This window comes from Nilaparvata lugens, chromosome 6 (assembly GCF_014356525.2).
Source record: "Nilaparvata lugens isolate BPH chromosome 6, ASM1435652v1, whole genome shotgun sequence".
NCBI lineage: Eukaryota > Metazoa > Arthropoda > Insecta > Hemiptera > Delphacidae > Nilaparvata > Nilaparvata lugens.
This window is the reverse complement of record NC_052509.1, coordinates 26,369,918-26,393,760: the sequence shown is the minus strand read 5'-3', so window position 1 is coordinate 26,393,760 and position 23,843 is coordinate 26,369,918. Positions and strand designations below refer to the sequence as shown.

The 23,843-nt window shown below is 32.3% G+C and overlaps 1 protein-coding gene across 1 annotated transcript in view; it reads left to right on the top strand.

The window, feature by feature from the left end:
- LOC111055892 (DENN domain-containing protein 1A) overlaps positions 1-23,843 on the top strand; it is a 54,880-nt gene that overhangs the window by 23,322 nt on the left and 7,715 nt on the right. The window contains exons 11-13 of the mRNA XM_022343200.2: positions 2,454-2,725; positions 10,895-11,018; positions 22,925-23,062. Coding sequence (XP_022198892.2) covers positions 2,454-2,725; positions 10,895-11,018; positions 22,925-23,062 — 534 coding nt within the window. The remainder of the gene's footprint in view (positions 1-2,453; positions 2,726-10,894; positions 11,019-22,924; positions 23,063-23,843) is intronic.

Below are 23,843 nucleotides of genomic sequence, written 5' to 3'. Positions count from 1 at the left end.
TTTGCAACATGGCAACGCAAAATAGTTAGTAGGTTATATGGAGCACCAGTGCAGCAAAATCAAAATTAAGTTGGTAACTTTGACTGGTGCACGTTATAAGAATCTTGATGGGGAGGACTGTGGTGGATGACAGCAGTTGACAGCACACAGCCGCCATTCAAACACACATACTACATTCTATTTTATTTATTAATAATAAAATTACACAGATATACATTTGATGGATTTCAGGCAATTTTACCCATAATTACCCACTTTTCCACTTTTCCTACGTAAACGTTTCTTTCGGTGCAGCAAACTGTCACTTTGCGCACTAGTTGCACAAATAACTATTGACGCATCATCACGTCTGAATTACTCGACTGATTTACTTGAAATGCTGCTTATAAATTCTTAATCAACCGAGGATTCTTATAGGCCTATTTTCAATTCTTCTAGATTTCATTTCGTCAAATTTAAAATAGACCCTTGCGAAACACGGGTTACCTGTTAGTTTATAATATTATTAAAAAGAATCAGCATACCGGGGGATGACTTGAATCACTATCACTTGCTGTCTACTATAGAAGGCTATGGAAAAGGAAACATGACAACACGCCTTCCTATTATTTCCACTGACTAGATTATTAAAAAACCTGTTACAGGTAACCCGTAACCCGTATCAAGGAAAACTTGACGTGATAGAATATTCGAAATTTGAAAATAGGCCTATAACCATCTTCGGTTAATAAAGAATCTTTATGCAAAATTTCAAATCAATCAGTCCAGTAGTTCAGACATGATGATGCTTCAAACATAATTTTCCTACGTACTTTTCCTACATAATTTCCCGTACGTGTATGAGGCTATGAGCCAGCTCTTTCCATTATTATAGTATAGATGGATGATTTATCAGCATCTTTAAATGAGAATAACTTTTGAACGGTTTGAGAAATCGGTGCGGATTTCGCCATTCATTTTCCCTTTGAAATTCTGTATCGAAATCATGTATCAAATTGATTTCATACAATCAATATGATTGTATGAAACAATCATATTGATTGTTAAAACTTCCAATCATATTGATTGTATTTAAACTTCCAATTTAAAAAAATGAAGTTGATTTCAAAATGATGGAACAAAATTTTGATGCGACAGAAAATCAGTTATTTTTATTTGAATAGGATCCCCAATCATACCTATCATCTAATGTTCCTTTTAAAAGAAATGTTCAGCTGTTTCCATACAACAACTGGAAGCATGACAAATTGGAAACTTGAAATAATGAAATCTTGGAGAACTGAAAATAGGCCTATAACCATCCTCGGTTAATTAAGAATCTATATGCAAAATTTCAAATTAATCAGTTCAGTAGTTCAGACGTGATGATGCGTCAAACATAATTTCCTATTCCTTACATGTAAAAGCCATTTCTTTCCTTTATTATTAGTATAGATACGGTAACTGAAGAAAACATAATACTTGAAAACCTTACAGAATCATATTGATTTTTTTCAATAAATTTTAGTATCGATTAGATCCTCCTCAATTTGAATCAGGCAGCCTTTTGTTTTCCCTATTCCAAACAAAATACCTAAAATACTTGTTTCAGTCCGAATTCGTGTCTGATAGTACATTATAACTGAAGAATATAAATTATTACTTATTTTATCGTAATCTTTTCATGTTTTTCTTATGAAATTCAATGATACAGCATGAAGCATATGTCCATTTCATTTTTAGTCTACTGGTGGCAAAATTTCAATTTGAAAATAATTATTTAATAAATTCCAAGTTCAATTGTAATGAAAACAAATTCCTTCGAAAATAATTTATAATAATACGTTTCGAGGGAAAAATTGAGAACAAAAATATTTGGATGATTCGGGATTCGAACCGAGAAAATCTCGCTCTGAATGAGAGTGCTCCGTTTCCATTACGCTACACGGCTCCGTTCGAAAATAAAAGTCTTGTAACAACATTATAAGCTCGTCATGAAAAACACACTTTAGTCCTACAACAATATAGCCAATGCCGTATGGAACTTCATGTACGGTAGCATGAATGAAATTTGAACATTAATTTTGAAAAATCTAGAAGGAAAATTGAAATTTGGGCTTCGAGGTGTACGAAATTGATATAATCTATTTGCAAAATTTGGAGATCTTAATCATTCCCGTTTTTCCGGTATGCAATCCACAAGTTGACATGTTTTGATGCGAACAAACACAACCCTACTCACTCTTATTATAAATAGTCTAGAATCTCACTATAGATGATACTGAAATTCATTGCTCATTTTATCTAAACGTAATAATAATCAGTTGTACTGCTCTGATCATTTATTGATTTATCTTTTTATCTTAACGTAATAATAATCTATCGCACTGCTCTGATCATCCATTGATTTCTCTTTCTATCTCAACGTAATAATTTATTGCACTGCATTGATCATTAATTGATTTGTGGAATAGGTGAAGGAGAGAGGCAAAGACGTGGGCAAGGCGTACAAAGGCATTCGCTCCAAGTTGAAAGAGCTGCCGGCTCACAGCCATAGCCGCACCTCTGAAGAATTGCACAACGGCTCAGCTGCAGCCGACAGGTCGCCACGGCCGCATACGGCTGCATTCTACAGTACTGAGAGGTCGCCACGGCCGCATACGGGTGCATTCTACACGGCTACCTCCTCTTACAAGCGCGATCTCATGCAGTCGCGCAACCGAAATTCCTCTGCTTCCGAAATCAAGTCAGTTCCCAATTCCAAGAGTAAAGTGTGCTTAGATGTTTATAGTATCGTGGAGTTGATAAAAACTCAACCTCACAAAATGGAGTCGTGTAATCGGAATTCGTGTTGCATCAGAAATTTAGTGTGTTCTCACTTGTAATATTACAGTACCCTTTGTAAATCAACTTTGCATGTTATCATTTGTAAGAGCACCGTACAGTATTTAGCCATAAAAGCACACAAATCATAGCAATGATTAGTAACAACAATTGGAGAGAAACAACAACCCTTATGCTTTTTTTTCTGAATTTTATTTTACTTATGTATATGATCAGTAGTTCATGATCTATCTATCCATATTCATTCATTTATTCATCAGGAGCAAATTATATATTCACAATATTCGAGAAAGGACATCAGCTACATGAATGTAACTTGATAAACTCTACATCTAAATAATAAGAGAGAGTAGGATTGTGTTTGTTCGCATCAAAACATGTCAACTTGTGGATTGCATACCGGAAAAACGGTAATGATTTAGATCTCTAAATTTTGCACATAGATTCTAAAAATATCAAAATCGTGCACCTCGAAGCCCAAATTTCAATTTTCTTTTTGGATTTTTCAGAATTAATGTTCAAATTCCATTTATGGGACATGAAATTTTATACAGAATAGCTTACATTGTTGTAAAATGTGTTTCTTTATAAGTAAGGAAGTTATAACTTTAGTAAAAGGCATCATAATTTAAACGCAGCCGTGGTCTAGTGATAGAGTACTCGGTTAGGTAGTGTTCCTAGGTCCGAATCCCGATTCTTCCGTTTTTTGTACTTAATTTTTCCCCTCGAAACGTATTATTACACCTAAATTATTTTTTGAAGGAAGTTGTTTTCATTAAGATTGAGAATAGATTTCATTAATTAATTATTCTATGTAATATTTTGCAACCAGTTTAAATGAAATGGACATGGGTTTCATGCTGTGTCATTGGAATTCATAAGAAATGCATGAATAGATAGATCATAATAAAACTAGTACCGTAATAATTGATATTCTTCAGTTATAATGTCGGCCTACTATTAGACACAAATTAGGAGTGAAACGAATTTGTAGGTATTTTGTTTGGAATTGGGGAAGCAAAAGGCTGCCTGATTCAAATTGAGGAGGATCTAATCGATACTAAAATTGATGTATTGAAGAAAAATCAAATATGATGCTATGGGCCGATTTCCGAGCTCGGGATCTAGCTAAGCTCTAGACTTCAACTGGCTTTAAACTCTGGAGTCAGGAAATTGGCTTTCCGAGCCAGGGCGTTAACGTAGTTGAGGTAGTTTGCTTTGGAGCGGTATTTTACTTGATGCCTGCTCTTGCCTTGAGTGCATGCTTATTCTTTCATTTTTAATGACTTGTCTATCTGTGCCCATCCAATGTGGTTCACATTATGGACAGAAACAAACATAATAATAATAATAATAATAATAATAATAATAATAAAAATAATAATAAAAGGACTTAAATAGACTCTGGAGTTTAGAGATCACGTTAGACACTGGAGTTTATAATTTCGCTTTCTCAGTGAAGGACTTATAAGTGAAGGACTTATAAGTGAAGGACTTGAATTAGATTTTCACCTCTTTCCGAGTCGAGGATTTATCAAAAATCGTTAAGTCCAGAACTTAAAACAGCGTAATTTTAAACCTTCGACTGGGGTTTGGTTTAAATTTAAGTTCTAGACTTAACTGAGAAAAACACAATTCAGTTATTGTTTGGAGTAGATAAAAAGCCAAATAGATGTCATGGAATACTTAAATTATTTGGATTAGTCCATCTAAATTCATAATTTATAGTTAGCAAGTTCATTTTGGAATAAAATTGTATCAGAATTATGCGTAAAAAAATAACCTCATTCTACGACTGTGGCATAACCTAAAAATGTTCAAGCAAAATAATACAAGGATTGCCTTGGAATTTATTTTCCAATCTGAATGTTATTAATCAATGTCATATTAAACATATTAATAATAATAACAAGAATACATTATTATTCCAGTTTTTTTTCAAAACAAATACGTTTTCAAACTCAATAGCTTTATGAAATTTTTATTCCAAAATCACTGGTTAGGATCAATGATTAATAATAGCATAACGTAAATGAAATGTTTATTCATTCATCTTTTAAAAGGTTAGGTTAAAAAGTAGTCCAGGCAATGAATGCTCAAAAAAGGGTATAGAGGGAAAAGTTTGGAAGACAATCTTTGACCCCGCAGTTCTGTTAAGGGTATTGAGGAGGTAAACATATCAAAAGTCCCCACCCCTACTCCCTGTGCTAAGGGGGTGGGGGTGGCTCAGAGGTACCATTTTTTGGTTTCTCGCACATAACTCGAAAATTGTGCATTTTACAGACATGACTGTTCTATAAGAAATTAAAGCTCACATAATTTCCTACAATATTGATCGAACAACCTTTTTTATATATCTTTCACTTTTCGAGATATCTGCTCTAAAAGATGTGACAGTTTTGAAAAAAAAACACATTTTCCTTCACCTTTTTGCTATTTTTGCTCTTATAACTTTTTAAATATCGATGGGAAAAATCCATGCTGATCATGAACTTATAGAGCATCAAATTCTCTTCAATTTGATGTATAATTTTACAAGTTTACGCACATCCCCACGACTGTAGCAGCAGCTTCAGTGTTGAGTGTGAGATCTTCAGTTATGAAAAAATAGACCAATTGACAAAGGAATTTGGAGAGAATATTTTGAACACAATTTTTGACTTCGCAGCTTTGTTGGGACTAGTTAGGGGGTGAACATATCAAAAGTCCCCATCCCTACCCCTTGTGCTGAAGGAATGAGGGTGGTTTAATAGTTGCATTTTCCAATGTTTTGCTTACATGCACATATCTTGAGAAAAATGCGTTCAACTGACATGACTAACTATCCAGAAATGAAGCTTGATAAATTCTCTACAATATTTGTTCTGTGGTGATTTGTTATATCTCCAAAAAAATTTTTTGAGATATACGCTCTTAAAAGTAAAATAGTTAAAATAACAGCTTTTAATCCTATTTTTTGATATTTCAGGGCCTACAACTCTCCAACAATGCATCGTAAAAATGAATGCTCACCGTAGATTTGTAGAGATTTGTTTTCTTTTTAATTTGATGTATTATTTCACTACTTAATGTTCCCTTCTATTGTTATAGCAGATTCAATGTGGGGGGGTGAAATTTTCAACTCTGCAACAAGTGTCAACTTACCAGTTCCACACCTTCAATAGACGGGCTAGAGATGCTTTTTTGCTATGTTTACCTCCCAACTAGTCTCCATTAAGCTACAAAGTCAAAAATTGTGTAACAGATGTTCCAGACTCAAATTTCATTGTCAAGTGATCAATAATTGTTACAAAATTAAAATTCCACCCCCCCCCCACATTGAATCTGCTATAACAATAGAAGGGAAACATTAAGTAGTGAAATAATACATCAAATTGAAGAGAAAACAAAGCTCTACAAATCTACGGTGAGCATTCATTTTTACAATGCATTGTTGGAGAGTTGAAGGCCCTGAAACATCAAAATTAACAATTTTACACTTTTAAGAGCGTATAACTCTCTAAGAGCATATATCACAAATCACCACAGAACAAATATCGTAGAGAATTTATCAGGCTTAATTTCTGAATAGTTAGTCATGTCAGTTGAACGCATTTTTCTCAAGATATGAGCGTGTTTCAAGCAAAACATTGAAAATGCACCTTTAAACCACCCTCATCCTTTTCTTAGCACAAGAGGTAGGGATGGGGACTTTAGATATGTTCACCTCCTAACTGGTCCCAACAAAGCTGCAAAGTCGAAAATTGTGTTCAAAACATTCTCTCCAAATTCCTTTGTCAAAATTGGTCTATTTTTGGCATTTTTGCATAACTGAAGATCTCACACTCAACACTGAAGCTGCTGCTACAGTCGTGGGGATGAGCGTGAACTTGTAAAATTATACATCAAATTGAAGAGAATTTGATGTTCTATAAGCTCATGATCAGCATGGATTTTTCCCATCGATATTCAAAAAGTTATAAGAGCAAAAATAGCAAAAAGGTGAAGGAAAATGTGATTTTTTCAAAACTGTCACATCTTTTAGAGCGGATATCTCGAAAAGTGAAGGAGATATAAAAAAGGTTGTTTGATCAATATTGTAGGAAATTTGAGCTTTAATTTCTTATAGAACAGTCATGTCTGTAAAATGCATAGTTTTCGAGTTTTGTGCGAGAAACCAAAAAATGGTACCTTTGAGCCACCCCCACCCCCTTAGCACAGGGGGTATGGGTGGGGACTTTTGATATGTTTACCTCCTCACTACCCTAAACAGAACTGCGGGGTCAAAAATTGTCTTCCAAACTTCTCCCTCTATAACACTTTGTTGACTGGGCTAAAGGTAGTAGGCCTACAAAGTGCCGTGCTACTAAATTTATCCAATTGGTTTGATAGCTTTCACCCATCACCTAAGGAAAGTTATCGGCTCCAAATATGCTAATATCTTGATAAATTATGAATGGATCTAATGCCTATGAATAATAACTCCAGTTCAGAGCAAATCAAATTATAACTTTCATAAAACTTTGGGCAATGTACACAAAAATTTACTGAACAAAACCATTTTGACACTTAAACATAGAATCTTACAAGCTAAAATAATTATCTATTCATATTTGGCTCATTCATTGGCTACAGGCTTTCAAAATTACAAACAACATTAATCACAAATTTAGAACACAATAAAATTATTCAGATCTCAAATTAAAACATTTTAAATTTCACATTTATAGAAAAATTTCAAGAGAGCTATAAAACACTTCTAGAAGCCAGCAACCATCTTTTCATGAGAGAGAAAATGACGCCTAGAGCTTCAAAGCAAGACACGTCATCAATTGTCAACCTCCAAAATTATATGTTGGCAACTATTAAAATTTATTATTCTCAATAAGACTTTATTTTAAAACTTTTTGAGCTTTTTATTTAACCTTTATATTGTTTAGAATTATGTGTTTATTCAGAAATGGAACTATTTCAAAGTGAGTTGTTCAACTGTTCAACATTTGAGTGGCTGATCAATTTCCGGTGAAAAATTAAGTCCGCATATTGATTACACCAATATTTGCTATCAAGTTTTATTAATATTTTGTAAATCAAATTGAAGATTAGATTTTAATTGAGAAAAAATGTAATATTACAAAAGAAATCAAAACGTATTTTCACAAAATAGTTTGGAGAGCATGCTCATTTGAATTATTCCGCTGCAATCAGCTGTTTTCGTTTTGCTATACAATTATTGTATTGTATTGCCAACAATACAACAGCAAAATAATGTGAATTTCCCTCATGTTTACTACATTAAAGTCCTGGACTCAAATAAGTCGAGAATTCAATAGTTTAGAAGATAAAACCCTGACTCAGAAAGTCGATTTAGACCCAAGTGCTTTTTTCAGTCCTGGACCCTGTAAGTCCAGAACTTATAGAACCCGAGCTCGGAAACCGGCCCTACTATGAGTTTTTAAAGTATTATGTTTTCTTCAGTTACCGTATCTATACTAATAATAAAGGAAAGAACTGGCTTATATACCTACGGAATAGGAAAATTATGTTTGAAGCATCATCACGTCTGAACTACTCAACGAGGATTGTTATAGGCCTATTTTCAATTCTTCAAGATTTCATTAAATCAGGTTTTCAATTTGTCATGCTTCCAGTTGTTGTAAAGAAACAGCTGAACATTTCTTTTAAAAGGGAGATTAGATGAAAGGTATGATTGGGATCCTATTTGAATAAAGATAAACGATTTTCTGTCCCAACATAATTTTGGTCAGCCATCTTGGAACCGCCATTTTAAATCCAATTTCATTTTTTTAAATTGGAAGGTTGTCATTATAATAACATGATTTTGATACAGAATTTCAAGAGAAAATGAAACGGCACATCAATTTCTCAAACCGTTCAAAAGTTATTCTCATTCAAAGATACTGATAAATAATCCATCTTGGCATGCTACCAATTTTATCCAAATAGGTTTGATAGTATTTCACCTATCACCCAAGGAAAGTCATCGGTTCCAATTTTTTCTAATATCTTGATAAATCATGAACAGATTTAATGCCTATGAATGAAAAATCCAGTTCAGAGCAAATCAAATTATAATTTTCATAATACTTGGACAATTTACAACAAATATTTACTGAACAAAACCATTTGTTACTTAAACGGAAAATTCTTACAAGCTAAAATACTTATCTATTCATATTGAGCTCATATATTTGGCTACAGGCTTTCAAAATTACACAAAACATTCAACACAAATTTAGAACACAATAAAATTGTTCAGATCTCAATTAAAACATTTTAAATTTCAATTTTATGTCAAGAGAACTAAAAACACTTCTACAAGCCAGCAGCCATTTTTTTATGAGAGAGAAATGAAGCCTTTCGGGTGAAGCCTAGACACTACATCAATTTTGCCAACCTCACTAATAAAGAATACAACTCTACAAATTTCATTTATTATACTCAATAAAACTTTATTTTTAAAGTTATTTTAAATTTATTTACCCTTTATATTGTTTAGAATAATTATCTGTTAATTCAGAAATAGAACTGTGTTACAGTAGGATGTTCAACACAAGTGTATCTGATAAATTCCCGGTAAAATGTTAAGTCCGCATATCGATTACACCGATATTTGCTATCAAGTTTTATTGATATCGAATTGAAGATTCGATTTTAATTGAGAAAAAATGTAATATTACAATCTATACTATAATAATGGAAAGAACTGGCTTCTACATGTGACGGGATAGGAAAATTATGTTTGACGCATCATCACGTCTGAACTAATTGACTGAATGACTTGAAACTTTGCATAAAGATTCTTTATCAACCGAGGATGGTTATAGGCCTATTTTCAATTTTCCATATTTTATTACGTCAAGTTTTCAGTTTGTAAATTTTAAAAATAGACCCTTGCGGAGCACGGGTTACCTGCTAGTAATATATATGTATAACTTACTTAAAACCATGCATAATATTATTTGATAACAAAATAAAAAGATAAGCTTAATATTGTTTCTCCATTTCTGCGTCTGTTCACTATCTCATATGGGTGTCACATATTGCGTCATACATGGGCGTAAACTTATCACAAATGGGCGTAAATTATGCTTTGTCCTTTGTTCACTTTGTATCTGTATTGGAAACGAAATAACCGAACTTGGACTCGAGGGCTCAAGGTAGCAAAATTTGTGCTATAACATCTTGACGGTTTTTAAAAGGAGGGTTATATTTATCAAGTAATCACGCTAGATAACCACCATAAAAATAGTCTTCAATGAAGTACGTACTGTATATTCTATTTCACTAATTTCATTTACATAGTTATATTTTTACCGTTGTCAAATTGATTCAATCATTTCATTATTATAATTTGAAATCAACCAACCAAATATTATACAAACATCTCACGAACTTGTTCGTTTGAACAACTTAGTAATATCCACATGTTTATCTTACCTATATAAAGATGGGGTTTAAATAATTTTAATGACGTTTTATCAACTAAATGGATTAATGTAACATTCCTATATACGTAGATCTAAAACTATTGGAAATTCCTATTCATAAATTTTAATTTTCAGAATAATTTTAGTAGCTCGAAGGACATGGTACCGTGAAAAATTGGAATCAATGATTTTTCCAATTGCAAAATCTTAAGAAAAACATGGACAAACAATTGATTTGAAAACTCAAAATGAATCAAGCTAAAATATATTACGAATGAGAAGTGGTTTTTATTTCATTTATTCATAGACAATAGATACAATGCAGGTAAAAACAACAGGCATTCGCTCAAAACTGCTTTAAACCTTAATTTGGAATACACAGTCTAGAGGTTATGTAAATGATAACTTAATTCACACACTATTTTGAGTCCAAAAAATGTATGTACTACAATAATTTTGAATTTATCAGATTAATTAATTTCAAAATACAAATCCAAACAAAAATCTTCCTTCACAATCACAAAAATATTAAACATTTCACTTAAATCCACAAATTACACTTTTAGATGTAATAGGTAGTTTTCGGTAGATTTATATTCCCATTATAAATTGATTAATTAATGTTGATGATTATTTTGCAGTCATTCATCGCCTGATCTTTCACCATTGGACATGGACCTAATGGGAGACCTGCAAGATGTCATCTTCAGAAATTGTTCTGCACTCAACGACAGTCCGCCGCAAAGTCCTGCTGTCGATAGAACTGTAAGCTTCACAAAATCAATAGATAGATAGATAGATAATTTAGCTGCCACTGACCTCCTCTCAAAGGGGTATATGGACTTGTCAATCACTCAAAGTCATGTAAATTGTGTGTTATACATACAGTGTACATTTCAGGCTTGAATTGACAATGTATTTTTTTGGAAAAGAGAGAGACGCTGCATACAGGATTAATTTAGGTGAGGATTTGTTGAATCAGTTTCTTTCATGATACAGTGACTATTTTTTGAGTTTAAAGTTGCGAACTTGGACATGGATGGCAATTACCTCCAGGTAATAATAGTGCAGAAGTTTGAGTTGCGTAATCGGCAATAGGCGTAGGCATAGGCGTAGGCATAGGCGTAGGCATAGGTCACACCAGTTCGAAAATCACCCAAATGTTCTTAACACTCTTCATGGCATTCACTTGTTTTGTAGATCTCGAGATTTACCCAATAATTATTTTGAAGTTAACGTCCATGCTGTAACTGTTATTTTAATATGCTTACAAACTAAAAAGAAAAATTTGATTAGGCTACCAATACAATCTAATGCCTTTAAAATTATTTACAAGTATGTAATCAGCAAAAAAAAAATGAAATTTATTGTGAACATCTTATTATACAGTCAACAATACATAAGTTTTGAAATTTCTTTCATTTTATAGACATCAATTACAAAAACTTTAATAAAATTATTTAACAATTTCAATATACTCAGTTTAAATCCATAAAATCCTATAACCTTTTATTTATCCATCAATGTTACAACAAACTAATGATCTATCATCACAAGAACAAATACCTTAACACATACATCAATATATTCAGACAATTGGTCTTCCACTAAAAATCATTTCACAATACAATATATCTGCATTTCATTATCATTCAATATAACATTCAAATATAGTATTTCACATTTATGATTTATCATTCAGGGTTCAAAGTTATTTATGTAGACAGATTTATAAATTTTCATTTTAATTTTGTTCAAATAATTTATAAAAAGCAAATTATTCAATATTCTTAATCGTCGTTTGTTGGATACTATAGTTTATTTCGACTTTCCAATGTTCTAAACACAAACTACATTTCATGACAAAACTTTACTACTAATCATTAAACAAAAAATCATTCAAACATCAATAATATTTTGCTTCAATGGCAATCAATCATTTGCATCTATGGCACCCAACATAATTAATCATTATTTTGCATCTATGGCAATCAAAATAAGTAATCAACACAAAAAAATATTATCTCATTACTGCCTCTCTAAGTGATAACCTTTTAGTCATTCCTTCTCTAGGCAATAATGGTTTTCCATCTCAAAAACAATCATATACCAGCAAAACTCTAATCATCAAACCCCACTAAAAATTCTACATACACTTCAGCATCCATTTCAAACGATAATTAATCATATCAAAATTTATAGAAAAACAGTTTTTTTAAATTTAGAGAAAAGACATCAATTTAATACTTTAATTTAGAAGAAATTCAACCTTCAACTCATTTCAATTTACAATATGACAAAACTTTTACATTCAATAAACTAATCATTATTCAAATTGACTTTTATTTATCTTGAACATTTTATATTTATTGCAACACAATTCATTAATTCTTTCAAATTTTGGAGTTTATTATTATAACAAAAGAATTTATACATCAGATTAAATTTCAACATTTTCTAAATTGAACCATTTATTTTTCAAATAATTTATGAATTTGAAGACTGTATAATAACTACAAACCATTTCAAGATCACAATACAAAGAAGATCAAGATGGATAATGTGTAAATAAGTTCCCTAAAAAATACAAATAAGAGAAAAAGGAAAAATGGATAAATAGATTCCCTAAGTAATGCAAATAAGAGAAAAATTAAGTTCCCTAAAACAACACACATTTCAAAATAAGTGATACATGATGAAAAAAATATGTCACAAGCACACAATTCTTTACACTACAGTAGATAGATTCTAGAAAATTTAAGTTTATCAACAATTTAAAGATTAGGAAAAATAAGCTACAATTTCAACTTCTAATATTATTTCAGAAGAATACTTTAAATTCACAAATTTAAATGACTATGAACAAGATTGGTTAAGATATGCATCATTTATAAGAAATTTACTGAATACTACACAAAGACAGGAAAGAATCGAAACTTGAAAAGATTTAGGGCCAAGAAAATAGGCTATAGGAAAGAAAAAAGACAAAATTATGGACTCTTACCACACACTGCGTAGCGATTATGCTATTATGCTATAGAGATTGCATTGCATATACCTTTTCAATTGAAAGTTGAAGTCATCAACTTGACTCAAAGCAGCATTCATTTTGTTTACATTTTTCCTAACCTCTGTAGAAACTTGTCTCATGTAAACATTCACTTTGTTTACAATCTTCCTAACTTTTGATGTAGTAATCTGATTCATAGAAACATTCGATTTGTTTACTGTTTTCCTAACCTTCAATGTAGCAATAGTACTTTCTTGATAGTTGACTTTCAATGAAGACAACTCCCTACCTACTTCTTTACTCAATTCTACACTTTCAATAGGCTTGATATTCTCAACAACAGTAACTAGGCCTACATTATCAAAAACTTGAATAAATTGATCTTGTATCTCAACACTACTATTATCATGCTTCAATTTGCTTTCATCTTTATGATTTTCAATCAATGTTTCATGTGTATCTTTCAATAGAAGGTTTATACTAACCTGCTCTAGTCTAATGCTAGCAAATTCTTGCAGCCATTTTTTTATGAGAGAGAAATGAAGCCTTTCGGGTGAAGCCTAGACACTCCATCAATTTTGCCAACCTCACTAATAAAGAATACAACTCTACAAATTTCATTTATTATACTCAATAAAACTTTATTTTTAAAGTTATTTTAAATTTATTTACCCTTTATATTGTTTAGAATAATTATCTGTTAATTCAGAAATAGAACTGTGTTACAGTAGGATGTTCAACACAAGTGTATCTGATAAATTCCCGGTAAAATGTTAAGTCCGCATATCGATTACACCGATATTTGCTATCAAGTTTTATTGATATCGAATTGAAGATTCGATTTTAATTGAGAAAAAATGTAATATTACAATCTATACTATAATAATGGAAAGAACTGGCTTATACATGTGACGGGATAGGAAAATTATGTTTGACGCATCATCACGTCTGAACTAATTGACTGAATGACTTGAAACTTTGCATAAAGATTCTTTATCAACCGAGGATGGTTATAGGCCTATTTTCAATTTTCCAATATTTTATTACGTCAAGTTTTCAGTTTGTAAATTTTAAAAATAGACCCTTGCGGAGCACGGGTTACCTGCTAGTAATATATATGTATAACTTACTTAAAACCATGCATAATATTATTTGATAACAAAATAAAAAGATAAGCTTAATATTGTTTCTCCATTTCTGCGTCTGTTCACTATCTCATATGGGTGTCACATATTGCGTCATACATGGGCGTAAACTTATCACAAATGGGCGTAAATTATGCTTTGTCCTTTGTTCACTTTGTATCTGTATTGGAAACGAAATAACCGAACTTGGACTCGAGGGCTCAAGGTAGCGAAATTTGTGCTATAACATCTTGACGGTTTTTAAAAGGAGGGTTATATTTATCAAGTAATCACGCTAGATAACCACCATAAAAATAGTCTTCAATGAAGTACGTACTGTATATTCTATTTCACTAATTTCATTTACATAGTTATATTTTTACCGTTGTCAAATTGATTCAATCATTTCATTATTATAATTTGAAATCAACCAACCAAATATTATACAAACATCTCACGAACTTGTTCGTTTGAACAACTTAGTAATATCCACATGTTTATCTTACCTATATAAAGATGGGGTTTAAATAATTTTAATGACGTTTTATCAACTAAATGGATTAATGTAACATTCCTATATACGTAGATCTAAAACTATTGGAAATTCCTATTCATAAATTTTAATTTTCAGAATAATTTTAGTAGTTCGAAGGACATGGTACCGTGAAAAATTGGAATCAATGATTTTTCCAATTGCAAAATCTTAAGAAAAACATGGACAAACAATTGATTTGAAAACTCAAAATGAATCAAGCTAAAATATATTACGAATGAGAAGTGGTTTTTATTTCATTTATTCATAGACAATAGATACAATGCAGGTAAAAACAACAGGCATTCGCCCAAAACTGCTTTAAACCTTAATTTGGAATACACAGTCTAGAGGTTATGTAAATGATAACTTAATTCACACACTATTTTGAGTCCAAAAAATGTATGTACTACAATCATTTTGAATTTATCAGATTAATTATTTTCAAAATACAAATCCAAACAAAAATCTTCCTTCACAATCACAAAAAATATTAAACATTTCACTTGAATCCACAAATTATACTTTTAGATGTAATAGGTAGTTTTCGGTAGATTTATATTCCCATTATAAATTGATTAATTAATGTTGATGATTATTTTGCAGTCATTCATCGCCTGATCTTTCACCATTGGACATGGACCTAATGGGAGACCTGCAAGATGTCATCTTCAGAAATTGTTCTGCACTCAACGACAGTCCGCCGCAAAGTCCTGCTGTCGATAGAACTGTAAGCTTCACAAAATCAATAGATAGATAGATAGATAATTTAGCTGCCACTGACCTCCTCTCAAAGGGGTATATGGACTTGTCAATCATTTAAATTATTCAACTTAAATTGTGCATTTATAAAACAGATTGTAACATATAATACTCTCAAAGGTATACGAAAAATCATCGTGAACTAAAGCAATTGAAAAACTCCTGAATCGAATAAAAGCACTGTCCTTCCAGTTCTGTCTTCAACTGAACTCTCAGTTTTTCAAGCGTTAGACACAATAAATGTGTTGGAAATGCATTGAATAGATGAATTCCCACGCTGGTTACCCCTTTCGCATATAAAGCTGTACGATGTTTCATCCCTGAGTACATTTTTGTATCTTGTCTCATAGGAATGTATCATAAAACCCTTCTTAAACATAAACTCTTTTTTTATGAGACAAATTGCTTCCAACATATATAAACTAGGGAGTGGGAGAATTTTTAATTGCTTAAAAAAGGGTGTGCAACTATTTCTTATTGACTCTCCTACCATAACGCGAATTGCCCATTTCTGCAACTTGAAGATCTGGCTGACATCCGTAGAATTACCCCAAAATGCAATGCCATATGTGAATTGAATAGCGCGTGATAGACCTCTTTCAAAGTTTGAATATCTAGCAGATTTTTCATTGTCCTAAGCACATATACAGCAGAGTTTAATTTCTTTTTCAAACATTCTAAATGGGGTTTCCATGAAAGTTTACTATCTATGGTGACTCCTAGAATTTTAACTTCATGTACTCTTTCAATCTCATGATTATTCACCTCCAATGCTTCATTCTTGTTATACCTGAATGCAAGAGCTTTGGTCTTATTATAATTCAGTGCTAATAGGTTAGCCTGGAGCCATTCGTCAAGTTTTTTAATGCTATTTCACATTTAATCTTCAAATCAATATCACTATTGGACCATAATAATAAACTTATTTCGTCAGCATATAAAACACTATGTGCAGGATACAAGTAACTAGGCAGATCGTTTATATAAAGTAAAAACAAAAGGGGGCCTAGCACCGATCCCTGGTGAACTCCTGATTTATGTTTCAACCATTTTGACTTATGAACATATTTGTTATTAGATTCTATTATAACTTGTTGATATCTGTCCTCAAAATATGAAACAAACCAATTATACACTACGTCTTGGAAGTCGTAAAATTTTAATTTTGCTAATAGTATTCTTATATTAACTAGATCAAACGCCTTTGACAGGTCTGCAATCAAACCGGAAATCTTAGAACCGTCATCCATGTGAGTCAATACCTTGTTTATATAGGCGTAAAGAGCGTCATTGGTGGATAAACCAGACCTGAATCCATATTGTTTCTCTGTTAGGACTTGACAATGTTTGAGATACTTCCTAACTCTAGCCAATACAATGTACTCGAGTAGCTTTGCAAATACAGGTGGATGTGAAACTGGTCTGAAATTCTCAGGATTATCCAAATCCCCACTCTTATGTATAGGCTTTATCTTTGACATCTTCAATTTAGAAGGCACAATTCCACTAGCCAAAGATGCATTGAATATTATAACTAAGAGGCTCCGAAATTGAAATGATCGATCTCCTGACCAAGCAGTTCGAAATACCATAAATATCATATGATTTTTCTATTTTTTAATGATTGAATTATTTTTAACAACTCCTGTTAATCTAATAATTCAAAACGCCTAAAGTTAGTATTTCAATTTCTTTCATAGAAATGAGTATCGTATAAAAAATTTTCAAACCTATGTTTGGAGCTGTGCGAGTTTTTGTTTAGGACTGCGGAAGGAATATTTATAAAGTAGTTATTAAACAAATATGCAGCCTCTTTACCGGACTTGACCACCCCATGATTATCTAATAAACGAGTTTCTACAATATGTTCTTGTTCTTTCCCTGACTCAGATCTAACCAATTTCCAAACAGCTTTTATTCGATTATCAGATCTCTTAATGAAGTTATTATCAGCTATTTTCTTTGCATTTTTTAAGATTTTCTTATACAGGGTGATTCTTTATTATGGTAAAATAATATTATACGTGATAGTAGAGGTAAAAATAAGAAAAAAGTACTTATAAACATATATCCATAAACGCTTCATTAGCGAGCTATACAGGGTGAAAGATTTCGCCCGGAATTCAGTTCCTAGGGTGAAATACACCGATGCTGAATTGTTTGGGCACTAGTTTTTAAAGAACTTATGCTGGATTCATATGGTAAAATATCTGAAAAATTGAATAAAACTAGTCTGGAAGCTGCAGTGAGAGTAGATTTTGAGAAAAAAGTTAAAATATGCAAAAAATCTAAGTAGAAAAACACAGACTCCTACGTTTGATGCCCAATAACTTTCTTTAATGACCAGTAAAAAAATAATTTTTTGCGATAAAAATTGTAGAGAATTTAATTCTGAAAAGAGATGAGTTACAATGATTTATATAAATCGTGAGAAAGCTATTGAACATTTCATCTACACTTCCAGCATTGTAAACTGAATTTCAATCCACCATAGATAAATCTTGGTTCAGAGCATTTAAATTAGTCTCATTCATAACTCGGAAGGTTTTCTTTTGTCCATTTTTAATAATTGTGTTTTTATTTGGCTTGTTTAGTTTTTTTTACTTTTGATGTTACACTAACACCTTCATGATCGGTGAAAGGGCAGGAAAACGTTTCATTGTCACAGAGATCAGCTGGATAGTTAGTTATAATATAATCAATTTCTGTTGCACTTTTCTGAGAAACTCGAGTTGGTCCGTTTGTTACTTTGTTTATTTGGAAAGTGGCTAGAAGGTTCTCCAGTAGTCTTTTATCTCTGTTATTGGTCAAATAATTCACATTAAAATCTCCACAAATGCAAAATATTTTTTCAATATTTATTTATTTTAGCAATAGCTGTTCTGAGAAGTTCGATGAATACAGTGAAATCGGTGCTCGATATATACATAAAACAATAATCTTACTAATCATCGATTTCAACTTAAACTCCGCAGCTGAAATTTCAAAAGAACTTTTTGAAATTTGGTTGCCAGCGACTCAACATATTTTCTCCGATGAGAACTAAAGACATATTCCTCACGAACAAAAATACATGATCCTCCCCTTTTTTTTTTTAATTTTCTATTATACTGTGCTTCTAATTCATAGCCTGGCAGGGAATAAACATCTAATTCTCCTTCCTTTGACCAGTGCTCCGTAAAACATAAAATATTAAAATTCTCATTTCTATCCGACAAAAACAATTCCAGGTCTAATTTTGCGCTTGAAAGACCCTGGCAGTTCACGTGAAAAATTTTACTACCTATAAAAAATCGAACGCATTGTCACCATTCAATACTGGGATGCGTCTACTGCTGGAATTGTCAAGACTAATTTGAGCGTTTAATTCACAATCTGTGTAACTATCACCAAGTACATTTCTATCCATCAAATAATTCTTGATCAATTGAACAAGCTTTGGCTTCCCTCTATGTTTATTAAAATGTAGTCCATGACGTGTGTAATCGTTCATTTTAAAGTTACTCAGATCCAACGTATCAATATTATCATGACTTTCAAAACTCTGAGATATCAACTTATTCAACTTGAATTGAATTGAATTGAAAATTTCTTTATTCATCAAAATGCACAAAATACATCTGAACAGTGTCAAAATCAGTAAGATAGATAGCTGATAGATCCGATACTGACTCGTCTGTAGATGACTCAAAAGAGGTACCCACTCTAAACAAGGGAGAATTTGTGCGTGAGGAGCTTTTTTCGAAGATTCTAATGATGGTGATATGCCCACATCGGCTATTTCAGGGGTTAAAGCTTTATTAGGTGAGTCTAATCGCCTAGGGGAATGATTGTGAGTGCCGTCCATAGCGACGACTTCACACTCATCAGATTTAGTTTTTATAGAAGCCGAACATGATTTCGCCAAGCATCTCCACATGACACGACCATCTGTCCTTCGCGATTCTCGGCGATATTCAAAACCATCATACATTAATTCAGGTTTCCTCTGAAGTGTCAGGAACTTTTCCAATTTCTCCATACCCAAGATGTAATTGAAAATTTCTAATTCTACGAAATCAACTTATTATCATGCAGTACTCAATTTTAAATAATCTCCTCCACACCAATACCCCCAACCACTACCGTGAAAACTGTAACACGCAAATTGTTGAAAACTATTAAATACTAATTTAATTATCAGAGATTTACTATTAATCACGACGTCACTTCTTATAATTCAGTAAAATTACTTTCATGTGAATTGAAAATTGTCAAGTATTTTTATAGGGTTCTTGCAAGATATTTTTATAATTTGATAGTACCTGGCGGTCGAATTGTTATTTTTGTGATAAAAGCCGATAAGCCGTCTCCGAAAACGAAGGTCGGAGATTATCTCGCTTAAAAGATAAAGTGTCCGTGTCACCCAGCGAAACTTTGTGCAAGTACAACTACAATCGGTTCCAGAAAATAATTATTTATTCAATATGTTTACGGGATTAATTTATTTTCAATTAAAAATGCTAAGATAAACTTAGTCCACTTTTCGTTTCAAGATGAAGAAACAAACATAATATGGGTGGCTCAGATTAACATTCCTGCTTGCAAATCGAGCGTATCCCGTCCAGCCCCAGGACAAGCTCGAAAAATGCTCAGAACAAGGCTTTACAGGGTTTACAATTCAGATCTTAAATACCTCTGCACAACGCTTACAAGAGCAGCCAGGATAGACTTATTTTAACGCACAAAGCTCAATTACGTCAATTTGAAGAGATTAACTCCCTTTCTTTCTCAATCCTTATAACTTGCAACAAAAAGCGGAGTTGTGAAATATATAATAAGGTCTAATTAAATTCTATTGGATTAAATTGTTAAAATGAATCTATTATCACTGAATTGCTAAATTATTGATTGAACAAAACAAGAATTATAAAACTTGATTGGAATATTTATTTAAGCTTATTAATATATATTTGGTAAATATGATGTATGTCTAGTTAAAAACTAATTATATTAAACATTAAGATTGGATATGCTATGACTAAATATGCTAGGAATTCTAATCACTAATTGATCTATGAAATTGGTGTCACTATTAAGTTCTATTATTCGGATAATTGTTTGGTTGTATTTATTGAAGGAGTTAGATATTACAAACACAAAAGTATTAAGCACTATCCTATTACAATTAATCAATTAAGCTACAATTAAGATTAATCAGGGTAAAGCTGTACTACATTAAACTGAGATCTTTAAAATTCATTTTAATTTTGAGGTTAATTGTACAGTGTACACTACAGTAACTTGCAACCAGTCAACTACTATAATATCTTATCTGAACAGCCCAGCCCAGCAGAACACAACCGCTCTCCACCAACGCTCGATTACGAATAAATAACACTTTTTCATATTTTTTAAGGAACATAAGTCTGGAGAGGTTTTCAATTTCATTTATTTCCAATTTAGAATATTTGAGACATATTATTATAAACTCTTTATAATATGACATATCATTAAAAATATAAATAAAATACTGGTTTGATGATACTTTTCATTGATCTATCAAAGTAATACTCCAATTGAAATCGTTCAATTGAAAAGATTTTTATTGATAATTACTATTTTTACCAAGTGTTTTGGCCTTAATAAAATTAGGAAGGCATTAGATCTTTCTTCAGAAGCAACAAATTATCCAATCCCCTTCTTGTTCAATACAGCTTGGCTTATCTATTTATAAAAATGAATGTATGTTTGTGTTAATTAATTAGAATAATGAAACAATGGGATGTTATCTAGAAATATCACGCATTTATTGAAAAAGTACATACATGTTTCAAAACCTATTGTGATATTTTTAGACAACATTCCAGTGTTTCATCTTCTATATATAGAAAAATGAATGTCTGTAAGTGTTTTTGTTTCCTATAGACTTGGAAACTACTTGACAGAACGGCATAAAACTTTGGGAATATGTTGTGTGAATATTGGGGATGATTTCTGACCAGAAGTTTTAATAGGAGGGCTAATAATAATCATTTATTAATCCATTTTAGAGACTTATGTTTTCGTACTTGCCGGCCAAGCGGCTACCGAAGAACGGATAGATGATCTGGATTCAAGATCATGTTGTGATAATATGATTTAGCATATAAAGTTACCAGCTATAATAAACAGGTCACCCGTGCTTAATACGGTAGTTTGGAAGTGTAGTTGATTGGTACCAGCTGTAGATAATGGTTCCTTAGAAGACCTATACAAATAAGTATCATTCAACTATAATTGAGAATCTGGAAAATGTTGGAAAAAAGGATTCACCTCATGAAAGTGAGTTGTTCATATTGCATCATTAATTACTGAAGAATGATAGAATAATTTACATTTTTTTAATTTAGCTTAGCTTATATTCATCCTAAAATGAAAGATGGAAAGAATTATGGAATTCTGTGTGATTCATCGTACATGGCACACATTTCCTGGACCATCTATTTACAACCAACAACTATGAACACATTAAATTCATCTTTGAAACACTTATTAAAACTATATATTCTTTTAATTCAACACTTTACTAATAGATATTACTACCAATTGATTGATAAGATGTTTTCGGAATAATAAATGCTGCATGACTAAGCACATAGGAAGTCCGTATTGAGATGTAAATGAAAATATTGATTGTCAATAAAATTCATGATTCACCAAATAAAGTAAAGTGTGACAAGGGATACATTGACTTTTTGGCGGTACTAAGTTCGCCGGGCAAGCTAGTTAACATATATAGTTTTGAACATATGTGCATCAGGCTCAGGCTTTTAGCTATGAATCTTGTCTCACTGTAATATTATTGCAATTTATTATCATACACTAACATCGTCATCCTAATTTGCTAAACATACTCATTCTAAACTTGAAATACTAATGTAAAAATTGATAAATGGATATCGCTCCGATTGCCTAATTGGCTTGGCCCTCAGGGGCAGAAAATCATCTTCATCCTACTAGTGGCGGATTAAAAGTTGGTTTAAAATTACATTTTAGTCTCTACTGAATTTTGTTAACCTATTGACCTATCTGATTCTCAGATAACCTATTTGAAAAAAGGTTACTAAAAATAAATTCTGGGGGGCTGAGAAATTCTCCTTTAGATCATTTGTATTGTGTTTTTTTACTGATGGTGATGTCCACATGAGCTCTAGGCTTGTGCGTGAGTAATGAGATAAATTTTTGTAGTCAATCAAATGTAATATTGTTGTTCTTGTTTCAGTTGAAACCGGTTCGGAGTTTAGAATCGTTTCCGGGTGGCAGTAGCACGGGGGCGACGACCAATCAGGTGACAGGTGACGACCAGCAGTGGGTCACCTCTCACATGCAGGCGCAGCCGCAAGCACCACTACCCACAAAGGTACTATATTTACTATTGAAGGTTCACTCCTATTGGTTGAATGTTTCTCTGCTCTTGGTGATGAACAGGACGTAATACACATAGCTTACAACAAATACCCCTAATTAATTGTCTATAGATTCAGCTGGTCATGTTGGTCAAATGGACTAAAGAATTCAGTCTCCTAGTCACAGAATAGGTGCGGAATGGAAACTGTCAATAAAACGCCTATCTAACCATGCTAACCTAACCTATGCTTTTTACATGACGCAAATACTAGACGCGTCACGTGACCTTAGGAAGTTCCAATCCTGGTCTTCTGATTGGCTCGTGGCAGTGAACGAGTTCAATTTATCCGGATCATTAAAGTGATCCGAACATCAATATCAATACTATTACAATGCGGCGCTTCCTAACAAGGGTGCGGATTTTTGCGCCAGGGTACTAGCCAAGTTTCCATACTGTATGTATACTGTGTCCTAGTACTGTTAGGTCGTGGTTTAGAATGTTATCGGTAGGCATGGACGTTCGATCATTCCATCAATCACCCACGCACCAATTCCACACTTGAGCAAAAAGCTTTTGTGGGCATCATCTGCAAAACATACCGTAGATGAGTAAGGGACCGAGAGGATTTGTGACTATTCTATCAGAAAGAGTACATCATGCATTTCACATTGAGATCTTTCATATTTTTTCTGGCTCAAAATTTACCAAAATTACTCTAAACGTTTCTAAATAATATTTATTTGAGTGGAATATTCTTCAATTTCTTCAATTGTCCGTGCATTTGATTTCATCC